Below are 15,619 nucleotides of genomic sequence, written 5' to 3'. Positions count from 1 at the left end.
ATGATGACAAACATTTATGGCCCAAGTACCAGGCACTGTGCAGAACACTCTATACGTGATTATCTCATGTGATCCTCATATTGTCCCTTGGACATTGTCCTCATTTTATAAGAAACTGAGGTAACATGGCCTTGATTGCCTAACTAGTGAGCAGTGAAGTGCAAGTTTGAAACTAGGCTGTCTGGATTGAGAAACACTGCATTCTGTTACCTCTTTATGGATTATAGTTGTAGTGACATACAAAATGTCAGGGCCAGCCCCATTTTCATGTATTTTGCACCACTGTCTTATGAATATATTCCAGGTTTTCACACCATTTGTTCTAATTTGGGGGTTTAGTGAACGTGATCACCATGGATATTATGGGGAAAGGAGCCAGCAGCCCTGCTCATTCTTACATGCCACCTGCTTGAGTAGTTTCAGAACAATCTTTGGACCGTACTTTCTCCACATGAGAACACTAGATGATAATCCTTGAGATCCTTTTCTACTCCGAGAGAGAAAAATAATACTTTAACAGATGTCCACAATAACAATTCAATACTAGGGAGAAGAAAAGACTTAAAAGAAAATGAGCCTTGAGTATTTAATTAGTTTGGGTGTTTTAAATTTTTTAATAAAAAGAAGTTTAGGTCTATAAACTTAGAAAATACCTAAATGCCCCTAAAAATGTCTATGAAGTAGCTAATCAAATAATTTTATATAAGAAACCTTTTTTTAAGTCAAAATGATTTTTCCTAAATTGCTATGTATATAATACTCCATTTTTTCTTTAATTTTTAGAAAGTTGGGCATAAAACAATACCTAAACCCGCTTCTTGACATGGCATCTGAACAGAGCTAAAATGAGAGTTTGATTTGTAGAGAAATTATGGTTCGACTGACCTTGGATCTAATTGCTAAAAACAGCAACCTTAAACCCAGGAAAGAAGAAACCACCCTACAACACCTGAAAAAAATAACTCATATAAATTTTTCAGGCAGAAATATAGATGCAATTGTAAGAACTCTGAAATTATTTCCTATTTTTATATAATTAGCAGTGTAAAGTCTAGAAAATGTTGTCAGGGCATACCTTCTTATTAACTATATTTTGATTATACATATTAACTATAGTTCATTAGTCAGGTTTATATTGTGTTATTATTTAATTATAATTGCTTGTGATGTTAAACTTATTAAAATTAAATTTCTATAAAGTATACCATTGTGATTGTTAAATATATGTGTTAAATATACTTGTTCCCCTAAAATACTCTACAGTATAGCAAACTAGATTTGAAAGTCTATGTTGGAATATAATTTCAAAGATAATTACTCATATATAATTTCAGAACCTTGGAAAATGAATTTTAACATATCAAAATATTAAGAATTACTGTGTTAGTACCATATTTCAAAACCTTAAGAGGGAAATCTTTTTCGCACATAATTTAATGGTTATATACATGTAGATTATACTTGTTCAGTTACATCAGACAAGATTATGTTTACCTGGATATATTCTGAAACTACATTTTCTCTGTGTTAAGCCAATTCTTGACTTTAATTTGGGAAACTTTAAAAGCAGCTATAACCTATTTAGGCCATTTGTATTGGTATCCCTTGTCTATAGTAAAATGCTAAAGACTACAGATAAGAGGAAATTTCTTGAACATATAACCTACATGATGAAGGCAGGGATCATGTCTATTTTGTTCACATCACTCTAAATTCCCCATCCAATACTGTGCCTGACTCATATTAAGTGCTTAATGAATATTTATTGAATGAGTGAATAAATAACACCAAAGCCCCAGGCACAATTGTCAGTTACGACAGTTGAAGTTTTTTTCAGAGACCCTACCCAGCTCTCGTTCTATATTCCTTTCCAGTTTTCTGGTGATCCTTCTGTCATGAATCCAGCTGCCCAAACCTCATGTTTCTCTTTTGTTGCCCGAAGCTCTCTACCTCATCTTACTACACACAGGCTGCTTTCTCCAGAGCCTCCCTTTAAAGTTCTTTGGCGCCTCACAATCAATGCTCCAGTGTGGAAGACCTTTGTCAGGAGGAAAGCAAACTGATGTAAAGTGCTTTACCCTAAGATAAGAATAACTTGTAAATTTAAAGTTCCCAAGATGTAGTTACATATTAAAAGATCTTATTTAATAAAAGCTGAGATTTTTTTTTTTTAGCAACACTTCACTCTATCTCTTGCCTACTTAGTCTAGGCTGACTATACCAGCACACAAGAAATGACAGCCTTTTAAAATACCTTTAATTGTTTTTCTTATCTCAAATGTAATTGGTGTTCATTTGTATAAAATACATATAAAAAGAAAGAAATTGACTTGTGATTATACCATGCAGAGAAAACCACTATTAACATTTACGTAATGTCCTTCCAGTCTTTTTTCTAGGCATATATTCATATAATTTTACAATACTGGTTCATTGAGTGTACTGTTCTTATTTTATTATAAAATCTATAAGATATTACTAAAGAAACTAAAGGATATTTAATGGTCATTCAATGGCATTATCATAGTTTCTTTATTAATCCATTGCTCCTGAATATCTAGATGACTTTCAATTTTCAGTTTTATAAATCACAACTCTTTACTTCCAATCCTACAGAAAGACTAAGAAGATCGATTTATAATGTTGGAGCAATAATTTGTTAAATGCTTCAACTTCAAGGAAGCCTGCTTCCAAGAAAAATTGCTTGCACTGGGACAAACTTTCTTAACAAATACAATTTTATTGATATAGTTACAGAATAGTAAAACCTAGAACTAATTTTGTAATTATTCTAGTCTTGTTTTGACTGTGCTAAGAAGAAATACCATTCTTTTACATTAACCTTAAGAAAATTACAGAATGATTAAGTGAAAAACTTTCTTTAAAACAAACTTACAAGTTTTCAGAGGTATGACCTGTTTTTGTTTTTCTTTTAGGAAGACCTCTCTCTTTGCAAAAATCTTAGTGTTTTATATTTGTATGATAACCGTATTAGTCAAATAACTAACTTGAATTTTGCAACAAATCTGACCCACTTGTACCTACAAAACAATTGTATTTTGTGTATAGAGAACCTCGGGTCATTAAAGAAACTGGAAAAACTGTAAGTCCTTTTTTTTTTTTTAAGTACTGTAATTGTTTGTCATCACTACAGTAGTATTTTTGCATGCAAATATTCCATTATCTGTAGTTTTGTGGAACAGGCTACAATTTTTATTCTCTTTTAGTATTATTAATATAAAATAAATTGTTTCAATGTAATACCAATTTGTGTTTTATTAAGCCTGGTATACATTTCTTTTTGCGGAGGTTAAGTTGTCTTAAGGACTTAAAAGAATACCTAAAAACATCCTTATGTAGGCTCAAATGATGAGAAAAAGTTTCCATGGAACCCAATGAGTTCTGTGCCTTTAAGAATCACATATCTGAAAAAGGCATGGCCATAGAATTAATGTTGATGTAGATTTGATTGTAAAAAGGTATTTACTGTGTCTATAATCATTTTAATTAAACAATGAAGACTGGTGGATCCAATTTCCCCAGACTGAAAGAACTATTAGTGCTTCTCAAAAAGTGGGCCAGGGGCCTTGGAATGGGGAGATAAGAGTGGGGTGGGAAATGCAGGGTTCCATAGATAGCCAAATGAGAATGTCTGGGGATTAGGCTCAGAAATCTTCATTTTTAAACCTACAACCTAGGTGATTCTTCTGCACCCTACATGAGGAACACTGGTGGTTTAATTAGGACTATTCCAATTCTCTCACTTAAAAAAATAAACTTACTTCTTAGGCTAAATTACATGTAACAATCATATGGATAAAACTTTCATTGATTCAATATAAAGAGAACATTCTGTATGTATAATTTTCATACAGCTCACTGATTTTATTATGTTCTTATCATGTTTACAGACCATGATGTTCACAGAATGTCTATTTAAAATTATGTCTTATATTTTGCAGGTATCTAGGAGGCAATTATATTGCTGTAATAGAAGGTCTAGAAGGACTAGGAGGACTAAGAGAGCTTCATGTTGAGAGTCAGAGGCTTCCCCTTGGAGAAAAGCTTCTGTTTGATCCAAGAACTCTTCATTCTCTGGCAGTAAGACCACATTTGAGTATTCTAACAAAGCATGTAGTGATTAACAGTTATCATGGACCAGGAAGGTGGTAAAGGTTTATTTGGACATGTAGATACTGTGAATATTTATAGACAAATTGAGAGTTTATTTGAGGGTTAAAACGAATTTTTCCCCATATAATTCCTCAGAGACTCAGCAGCTATAAAGTGGGGATAATACCTGCTTTTAGGGCTACTGGGAGGATCAAAAGAAGGATGTTAAAAGGTTATGTAAAGTATGAAGTTCTGACAGATGTTAATTCACTCATAATTTGGACCTTGGTGATTATCATAACTGAAAAAACCTATGGGAAGTGGTGTGCACACTTGGAAAATTTAAAACAACCTAGAGAATCATTACAATAAGTCGTTTTTTTGCTGGATTCTGATTTGATTGTAGGTTGTGCTACATACAGCTCTAAGTCATCAGAAGCAGGTAGGTCTGGGAGCACTGGATTTGATGCTCCAGCTGTCAGCTCATTATCACATGGAAGTGTTACAATGAGTTGAGAAGCCAGAGTGTGCCATGGAGGCTTTTGCTAATCCTCAAAGTGGGATTTGTTAGGGATAAACTGCCTTCAGTTCTTGGCAAGGGTTGGAAATGGAACATGGTTGTCGTATTTACAGATTTCTTTGGTTTTATTTTAGAGGGCCAGGAAATGGAGGGCAGTGTAAGGTTTTTGAACCAACCATATAATAATAAAGGGATCATGATTTAAATTTGAAAAGAAAGAAGTGACTTGGTTTCTATCCTACCATGTCTATTCTCTCCATAAAATCAAATCAACTGTGTCTCGGCTCAACATCAATTGATCCAAGTAGACTGACCCCACCATGGGGATGGATAGTTTTACTATAAAACGCTGCTGAAAATATTTTTGCTTATTCAACTTTTGCATATATTCAAGCATATTCTGAAATTCTAAATATAAGGCATAATTTTTAAAACTATATTTCAAGTCTTAAAAAGTATCAGAAAGAATCTTCTCTATATGTCAGCTGTATGTGGATGCCTGGGTAGGTAGACTCCATCTTTGTAGAGATTCCTGGGCCTTAGATTTTAAGATGGCTTTGATTTAGTGTTGCTCTATTGTATATTTATGTCCTCATTAACAGCTGATGTTGAAATTCTTGTTAATTAGCTAATTATTATTCTAAGTGGCTTATGAACATATGGATTGTCAAGAGAAAACTATACCGAGAGATAGATAAAAATAAAAACCATATTCTTTAATTCTTAGTCAATGTGTTTTATTTAGAAAAACAAAGACAAAAATGATTTCTTCCTATGTAAGTACACATTTTAGTGACCTTTAACACAAAATGATAATTTGCTTAAACTGAAATAACCATATTTTCTACATTGTTATTTGTTCATTGGCACATCTTTTTTCTTTCTTTGCTTCTTGATTCTTAGCTTCTTTTTCTATAAATTTCTCTTACATCTTGATCAAACATATGGAAAATAGTAAGTTACATCACAATTACTATAGTTCTAAATATTCCACATGGGGGGAAAAAAATAACATAGAAACACAACCTCCATGGCTTTTTATTTTCTTGCCTAAAGTGCAAAACAGCCTGCACTGATCAACCTTAAATTTTTCACAGATTAGGACTTTTGGTTCCTATATATATAGCACTTAATTAGGCTATTTACTAATGCTAATTTAATTATTTTCTTACAGAAATCCCTCTCTATATTGAATATCAGCAATAATAATATTGATGACATAAGAGACTTAGAAATACTGGAGAATCTTAATCAGCTCATTGCAGTTGACAATCAAATTCTGCATGTGAAGGTAGTGTAAAGAAAAATTAATTTTAGAATATTTATATGAAATTGTGATGGAAATAGCTATAAAATATATTATTTTAAAAACTATTCTGGATTTATTCTAAAAGTAGCTTATGAATCTCTACTTCTTAATGTATTTATTTGTATAATTCTGCCCTCCTACTTGGTTTTCTCTCCTATATCCAATGCCTCCATCCCTCACCAACAGAAAAAAGTTTCTCTGAGAAGGAAGTTATTCTTTTTCCCTCTGTTTTATTTGCCATCAAATGTTCCCCTCTAGAAACTAGATTTCTTGCCCCTTATCTCTGATCTCCCAATGAATGAGTTTCTAGTAATTGACTATACCTGAGCTCTCTCCTGGCTACTCCTTCTCAGGGAAGCACCTGGATCTTAAACTTATTCTAATGTGCACTAGCTATATTCATGTCATATTATATTATATCATGCCATATTCATTCAATTATTCATTCATTCGAGTATGTATTGGGCACCTACATATTTTTCAGGCACTGTATTATTCTGTGTAGAACAGAGGAAGGAAGGATACAATCCCAGGGCTCAAAACAACCATAGTCAACAACTAATGTGACTACAGTGTTTTCATAAGTAGCATGGTAGCACTAACTCAGCCTGGGGCTAAGGCAGGCTTCCTGGAAACAGTCATCTGTGAACTGAGCCATTGCCATGATCTCACAGTTTCTGGCTTGGCCATGGGGTGGGCTCTGGTATAATTTCTTTACACGGAACCACAGAAGAAAGAATGGGCTTATTTCCTCAATAAATAGCACTGTTGTTTTCTAAATTATGGGATAAATTCTGCATTGAAAAATGTTTTAAATTTTAGAGTGCTCTTCTATATTTTTTACGTTGGGCATTTTGTATTCATCAGAATTATTTAGTTTTCTACGATTTTACAGTATTCAGATCAATAATATGATTTTGTGATAGATGAGTAGTCAGATATATTATACATGTGATCCTATTGAAAGTGAGTTTAGGTCTTTGCTTAAGTAGAGAATACCTGAACTGTGCACAGTGTTCCACATTCACCCATGGGAAATGGGAGCAGAGTGGCCAAGCACAGACACTCACCTTTCCTGGGGACAGAATGGTGGAAAATTCCAGTCTCCCAAATTGGCATCAATCTTAAGTACAGGTTAAGTGTTTCCCCCAAATCTTTTTGTAAGCACAGGTTTTAAGCACAATGCTTGGCAAATAAATGTTCAGTAATAAGTAGTGAATATATCTTGAAAGATTTGGTTAGTTGTTAATTACCATAATTACCAAGATTCATTTCAGTTATTTTCGTTACTTTTAAAGTCTTGTTCTATTATGCTTTTCACTCTGAACAGAAAAGGAGCACTTGATAACGTGATAAAAAATAATCCCAAAGGAAGTTTTTCTGAGTGACATTAAAACTAAGCTATTTTGCCTACAGTGATTATTCTTAGGCCATGTTAATAATGCATAACCAGGATAAATGTATAACCAAAATAAATACCTTCATTATTGTTGATTATTCAGTCTAACGATCAATGTCTAAATAACCAAATCCCTATTTTTAAGACTTAACTTTATCTTACCTCCCTTGTGTAGCTTTTTCTGAACTCTCCATCAAATTAATCTATTCAAAAATATTTGTTATATTATGTGTGCCAGGCACTGCTCTAGACCCTTGGAGAAACATATTCTAGGCACTAGGGATACAATGATAAATAATACAAGGTCTCTACCCTCAAGGAGCTTACGTTACAGTGAGACACGGAAGGGGAACGATCAGGAAAAAAATAAATAGAAGATTGTGAAAAGCGCTATGAGGGAGTTAAATAAGATGACATAATGGAACAATCAGGTTACCTAAGCAAATAACATTTATTCTGACATCTGAAGGCTAAGAAAAAAGAAATCTGTGTGGAGAACTAGGGAAAGAACATGTCAGGCACAGGGAACAAAAGATACAAAGGCTCTGAGTCCAAAGAGAGCTTAAAGCGTCCAAGGAACAAAAAAGGCCAGTTTACTGTGACAGAGGCCCCAGCATATAGTTCAGTTTCTGAAATGCTGTCAGTGCTCAGTAAGTAACTGTTGTTGTTTTTCAGTCCTCACTCAAGGATATTTTTTCCATTGCTTTTCAGAGAGTGGAAGGAGGGGAGAGAGAGAGAGAAACATTAATGTGAGAGAGATACGTCGATTGGTTGCCTCCCGCACATGCCCCAACATGGGCCAGGCATCAAGCCTGCAACCGAGGTACATGCCCTTAGCTGGAATCAAACCCAGGACCCTTCAGTCCATGGGTCGACACTCTAACCACTGAGCCAAACTGGCTAGGGCTCAATAAGTAATTGTTGAATGAATAGACAAGAGAATAACATGAGATTAGAAAGGAAGGTATAGGAACCAGATCATAAAGGTCCCTTTAAGCTGTGGTCATGAGCTTGACTTGAAGTGCAACAGGAAGTCACTGAAAGGATTACATTTTAACAGATTTCTCTATCAGCTATGTGAAGAATAGGTTGCAATATGATAGCAAAGAGATAAGGTGGGAGACAACTACAGAGGTTAAGTAAGAGAAGATGGTTGCTTGGAAATGAAAAGGAGTAAGTGGATTGCAGGTAAATTTTTAGGTTGAACCTACAGAACTTGCTCATGAGCAGGATGTGTAGGAATAAAGAAAAGAGAAGGATGACTCCTAGCTTCTTGTGTGAGGGACTGGGGAGATAGAGGTAGCCTTTACAAGTTGGGGAATACAGGGAAGGAATAAAATAATTTCTTCTATTGAATGATCTATTGGACATTGAAATGGATATGTCAAGTAGGCACTTGGAGTTCAAAGGAGAAGTAAGATTGAAAAGTTTGGGAGTCAACAGCATTTATATATGTAGAGCCATGCAACTGGGTAAAAGACAGTAGAGATAAAGAATAAATGAGGCCAAGATCAAGCACAGAAATACTCCAATATTTAGAGCTCATTTAGATGAGAAGGCACCAGAGTCATTGATGTAAGAGAAGACAAGAGGAAAAGAAACTTCAATAGAGAGAGAGAATGGCCACTTGCACTGAATGCTGTTGAGTGCTTGACATGAGGGCAGATAAGACATTAACAGAAATGCATGGGATTTAACAACAGTCAGACTATGTCTGGTCAAGTATCGTGTATTATGCATGTTTCAGAACAGAGTGCCTTGGCAAGGGTTTGCATTGTTTTTCTTCTACCCAAAGCCACAAGAAACTTCTCTCTGTGTTATAGTTTGAGAAACTTCAGTTTTTCCTTGAGGTATTTCCCCATACCTAAAATTTCAATATATAAACTAAAAAGCAAGAGAAGGGAAAATTAAAAGACTATGTGGATATAATACCTTAAAAACAAAGTTACAAGTGATAGATTTAATTTGTGAAGAAGTTGAACCAGAGTGGCTATGCTTCAAAAATCACAGCAGAGGGCAATGCTGAAAATGGGGATTTACTGCAAGACAATACTAAAATGTTACAGGGCCTCTATTTTCCTCCCTCTTATGTATACAAACCAGTCTTTACTCCCAAACCCTTCCTGTGTGGCTTAAAAACCCTGGGCAAGAGACTGGAGAAATCCTCTCTAGGTAAACTGAGCAGACCAAGAGAAAACATCTCCCAATTCAGATATTCAAGGGTTCCACAGGGAAAATGTAAACAGCATACCCAATTGCCCTACAGTGAGACCAACCAGTCAGTAGGCCTGTCCTTGCCACAGAGCTCTCCCTTACTTTCATGAATGAACAGGTATCTCAGGATCACTAGACATCCGAAAGCTTCTAAAAATCAAAGAAAGAAACAAAAAGAAAAACGCTGAAGAAACAGATAATATAGAAGCAGAGAAAAACAAAACCTTTAACAAATCCCACTATAATTAATTTCTTGAGATAAATAAAAATGGATTCTATAACCTTGAAATAAAAACAGGATTCTCTTTTATTTTTTAAAGAATAAGAATGAGAGCACTTAGAAATTTAAAATAGAATAGGGCCCTGGCCCGTGTGGCTCAGTTGATTGGAGCATCGTCCTGCACACCAAAGGGTGGCAGGTTCAATTCACGGTCAGGGCACATGCCTAGGTCTCGGGTTCAGTCCCAGGTTGGGGTGCATGCAGGAGGCAACCGATGAATGTTTCTCTCTCTCTCTATCAGTTTAGAAAAATATAAATAGATAAAGTTAAATATTCAGTATAAAGATTAAATGATAAAATTGGGAAGTCTCCAAGAAAGAACAAAAAGAAAATAAGCAAGTAAAAAAGAAACATAGTGCATAATTCAGGATATCCAACACATAACTAATAAGAGTACAAGAATCAGAAAATAGGGAAATAAAATTATACTTTAAAATAATGTAATGGGCCATGATGTATTAACCAAGACAAAAATCATCCCAGAATTATCCCCACCCCCCAAAATAGAAAATTAGACAAAATATGTGAAACAACTTTTTCAGACATTGTACAGGTCTGTGATCCCTAGAAGAAGGAAAACAAACAAGGTGAACTCTCTAATTATCCCAGCTTTCTGCCTGAAGGCACTTTCCAGACCACAGTGCAGGGAGGGGAATAGCAAACAAGAGTCATGAAAATATAAATCATAACTGAAGAAAAGTCAGTCAAGAAAAAACATTCAGAAATGATACAGAGGATGGAATCTGAAGACAGGACTTTTAAAAAGCTGTGATAAATATGCCCTAGAATTTAAAGAAAGAGTGAACACAAACAGAAGAGGAATGGAAGATGTGAAAAAAGTAACTTCTGGAACTGAAAAGTATATCTAAAATTAAAATTAGTTGGGTGGGATTAAAAGTAGATTAGACATTGCGGAAGATCAGAGAACTCAAAGATATAGCATTAAAATTATTAAAAATCAATAAGCATATCCTGGGGTGAGGATTTTTAAAAAAAATTCTCAGCAAACTATAACTAGAAAGGATTTAACCAGATAATCCTCATTCATGTAAAATCTACAGGTAACATCATATTTAATGATGAAAGACTGAATGCTTTTCCCCACAAGAGTGGGAATAAAGCAAGGATGTGTACTCTATAGTAGAAGCCTTAACTAGTGCAATAAGGCAAGAAAATGAAATAAACAACACTCAGTTTGGAAAGAAAGAAGTGAAACTGTCTACATGATTGAGTATATGTAAAATCTTAAGCCTACAAAAAAAGCTTTTAGAACGTAAGAGTAAGTTTAGCAGTGCTATAGGATACAAGATCAATGTGCAAAAATCAATGCTCATATACCAGCAATAAATAACTGGAAATGTTTTCAAATGCCATTTACAATTAATGTCTGGAAACATGAAATACTTAGGGATAAATTTAATAACATATGTGCAAGAGCTGTACAACAAAAACTACAAAACATTGTTGAAAGAAATTAAGGGAGACCTAAATAAATGGAGAAAGACACCATTTTCATGTGTTGGAAGGCTATATTCTTAAGGTGCTAATTCTTTCCAAATTAGCCTATACATTCAACATAATCCCAATCAAAATCCCAGCAGATTTAAAAAAAAAAAAATTGACAAGCTGATTCTACAATTTATATTATAATGTAAGGGATCTAAAATACCAAAAACAATATTACTAAAAAGAATAATGTTTAAGAACTTAACCCTCTGATTTTGTTACTTTAACATTACAATAATCAAGACATTGTGGTAGTGGCATAGGATGGATGTAGAGATAGAGGAAACAAATTATAGAGTTTAGAAATAAATTCACACATATGGTCAACTGTTTTTTTCACAGGGATTCCAAGGTAATTCAATGAGGGAAGGATAATCTTTTCAACAAAGGCTGGTAGAACAACTGGATATCCAAATAGAAAAAATGAACCTTCACCCTTTATACCATATACAAAAATTTACTCAAAATGGATAACATACAAATTTAACTGCTAAAATATAAAGCTTCCAGGGGAAAAAACACAGACAAACAGTTCTTAAAAGAACACAAAAGAATGACCCATAAAAAATTGATAAGCTGAACTTCATCAAAATTTAAAACTTTAGCTCTTTGAAAGACATCATTAATGAAATGTAAACCACAGACTGGAAGAAAATATTAGCTATCATGTATCTGACAATTTTAACAAGAATAACAAAGAACTCTTACAACTCTATAGTAAAAAGAAAAACAACACATTAAAAATGGGCTAAAAATTTCAACAGAAACTTTATGAAAGAACATAAACAAATGGTCAGTAAACACAAGATGCTCAGTATCACTATTCATCAGGGAAATGCAAACTAAAATCAAACCACTATATACCCACTAGAATGGCTAAAATTAAATGACTGACAATATTAATTTTTTATAAGGAGCAACTGGAATTCTTATTTATTGCTGAGGAAATTTAAAATGTACAACCTCTTTGGAAAACAGCAAACTATTTCTTGTAAAGTTAAATATGCAGTTACCATATGACTCAGCAATCACATTCTTAGGTATTGACCCAAGTGAAATGAAAACCTATGTTCATACATATACCTGTATGCAAATCTTTATAGTAACTTTATTTGTAATTTTGGAAACAACCAAGTTTCCCTCAAATGGGGAATGGATAAATAACTATATTCCATACAATAGAATATCACTCAGCAATAAGAAGGAATGAACTGATGCACACAACAGCATGAACAAATTTTAAAAAACATTATACTGAGCAAAATAAGCCAGGCAAAAAAGAGTATATGCTCTACAATTCCATTTATATGAAACTCTTGAAAAATAAAAAAGAAATGTATATAGTAACAGCAGATCAATGATTGCTAGATGGGAAGCTGACTGGAAAAGGCCATGAATGAATCTTTTGGGATAATGAAAATTGTCTTGAGTATGGTGGTTATGTGGATGTATATGGTTTAGTCATTTTAATGGATATGTTTTATTATATACAGATTATAGCTCAATAAAATTTCAAAATAATATTAGAAAAATTTTCAGAGCCAAAGGAACAGAGTTTCCTGATTCAAACTGTCTCCCAAATGTCAGCACAGTGAATGAAAACTGACCCTCACCCAGGTCCATCCTTAAAAGTTTTAGGACTCTAGAAGTAAAGAGCTTCTAAAGGCTTCTAGAGAGAAAAAGAGGATCAGGAATCAAGAATCGGGAATCAAAGTAGAATCAGAATTATCAGACTTTTCAATCTGGAAAACAGTAGAATAAGGTCTTTAAAATTTAAGGTAAAAATATTCTCAATCAAGAATTATATACTCAGTCAATTTTAACAAGAATAACGATTTTTTAAACATGCAAGCTCTAAAAAAAATTTGCACCCCGCATGCTCTTCCTGAGGCAGCTCTTAGAAAATGTGTTGCTCCTCAAAAGGAGAGAAAACTGCAAAAAGGGAAGACACGGCATCTAGGAAATAGGAAAAATACTAAGGAAATTCCTAGACTGAATTTGAAGTGAAGTGATATCCTGGGACAGCATCTACCAGCCCAGGCTGCAGCAGGCTGAGTTGGTGATAAATACTTAGAAAACTAAGCAAATAAATAACCAACCAATTTTTAAATCTAGAGAAAATAAGAAGCAATCATAGTATATTATTTGGTTTAAAGTTGACTAATATTTCAGTGAGCTTAATAATAGTCAGTGAATATTAATCTGATTAACAATTTTAGTATAATTCTATTAACAAAATGGGGGAAGGGAAGTATAGGGCTTAGAGTAGTATTTATGAGAATTAAATCATCATCTTCCATAGTAGGAATCCACTAGATAAGTATCTAAGATTTTAAAAATCAATAGATAGCAGTTGTTATTTAGCATTGTGGAGGTAAGTGTGTATAGAAACAGCTGAAAAAGTTGAAACTGGTTTTGTTATAAGGCCTACTTTTTGTTATAAACCCTATGGTCTTATTTGATTTTTTTAACTGTGTTGCTCTGCTTTTTTAAAATCTAATTTAAAAAAGGGTGATTGGTTGGTAAGGAACAACTGGTTAATATAATTCTGTTATTGCATATCACCATATCCCCCATTAGCCTGAGAGCCTTTAGGAGCAAGGAATTTTTGTTGCTTTCAGGATTCTCTAGAGCTCAGCCCAGTGCCTGATACACAGCAGGCACCTGCTGCGTGTTTGTAGAATGGATGAATACAGAAACAATGAAAAATATCCAACTATCTACGGAAGGAATGCAAACCATTCAGCAAGTTCCAGAGATTGGCATATGCCAAAGTTGCTTAGAGAAGATATCCAGGGAGTAAGGATGAAATCTCAAGTTCTTTTACTTCCTTCAAGAAGACACAAGCAATTAAAAATGCCTTCTGGGGTGTCTGAATATTGACTTGCCCAAGGTTCACTTGAAATGTGCTTTTGTGGCCCATTTTACATCATCCTCTGAAGGCTTAGTCAAAGGACATGTTGAAGTTTAGCATCATAATATTAACTTGTTTCCCTGTATGTATTCTTGGGGCCAGGTCTCCATTTTTTGGCTTTAATTTTTCCATTTTTTATGCTCATTGATTGAAGTTGCCCAGAAGCTGCTGACATTGAATCCTGTGCCATGGGAGAGAAAGCTCAACATGCCATACATAAGGTCACTGACATCCATCCTAAGAGACTTCAGCAATAGACAGCTTTGCGCCACAGGCGGGGGGGGGGGGGGGGGGAGTAGACATCATTAGAGACTCCTCACAAAACCACTATAATTATCCAAGGTTTTTAGCATTTGGAGCAGCTGCTTTGATATGAACAACCATAGGTTCCTCAAATGCATCTACAAAAAATACATGAAATAAGATAATGAAAAAATAATAGTCCCTTGGATGGTTAAATAATTTTGAATCTTCCGATAAAGATTCTGGTTTGAGCAGTGAGAAAGATACTTAAGAAAAATTAAAAGGAACACAGTTAACAAGGGAAAGTACTGCCATGACAACTGAAACACTGGAGCTCTGTGGAAGGAATAAGAAAAGGAAAAAGAAAAGAGAGAAGCGGGTCACTAGGAAACAGAGTCATTCCCAAACAATGCCCATGCCCTAGCCTAGAGCTGCAGGGGGGTGGCTCCATTAGAGGTGGAGGCACAGGATAAGGACCTGGAAAAAGTTGGGTGGCCAAGTGGCTTCTGTCTTTCCTGATGTCTTGGATTTCATTCCCTTCCCTCTCACTTCTACAGACCTAAAGCTTCCAAGGACAACTTGCCCCAAGATCCTCTAACCTTACCCTCATCTCTCCTATTCCCTAGTCCAAAGCTGGCCCCAGGCAGAGAACTGGGGCAGCAGAGGGGGAAGTGAGGATAGTGTAGGAATAGAGGGGGAAATGAAAGAAGAGAAGAGAAATCCAGCCTTTCTCTTTCCATGTATGCAGCCCCTCCAAGCAAATTTTTCAAAATGATTCCATATAATTTCTCCTGTATAATTCCTGTCCTGCTCCTAACCTCAGATCCATTTGTCCATGTATTCATTCATTTCTTCTTATCCATCCATTCAAAACACCTGCCACGTGGCAACACTTGCTAGACAATTGGGGAGACAATAGTGAGCAAAAACAGATACAATCCCTGGTCCTGAAGAGCTCTCAGCATGGAGAGGAAGAGAAACATTAAGCACATAATCAGGTAAAAACAAATGTAAAAATGCACCTGTGACTAGTACAACACAGTGGAAGTATGTGGCTCTGAGAACCTATAATAGTGTGATTTGCCTTAGTTAGAGAACTCAGTAACAGATTCCCTTCAGAA

General features: G+C 34.7%; 1 protein-coding gene across 1 annotated transcript in view; it reads left to right on the top strand.

Moving 5' to 3' along the window:
- The first annotated feature begins 724 nt into the window (after window positions 1-724).
- PPP1R42 (protein phosphatase 1 regulatory subunit 42) overlaps window positions 725-15,619 on the top strand; it is a 33,563-nt gene continuing 18,668 nt past the window's right edge. The window contains 4 exon segments of the mRNA XM_087825174.1: window positions 725-1,000; window positions 2,937-3,103; window positions 3,963-4,101; window positions 5,808-5,924. Coding sequence (XP_087681300.1) covers window positions 872-1,000; window positions 2,937-3,103; window positions 3,963-4,101; window positions 5,808-5,924 — 552 coding nt within the window. The 5' untranslated portion in view covers window positions 725-871.

The sequence above is a fragment of the Miniopterus natalensis genome, chromosome 16 (genome assembly GCF_054644295.1).
Source record: "Miniopterus natalensis isolate mMinNat1 chromosome 16, mMinNat1.hap1, whole genome shotgun sequence".
In the NCBI taxonomy this organism is placed as follows: Eukaryota; Metazoa; Chordata; class Mammalia; order Chiroptera; family Miniopteridae; genus Miniopterus; species Miniopterus natalensis.
This window is presented reverse-complemented; position numbering and strand designations above follow the sequence as displayed.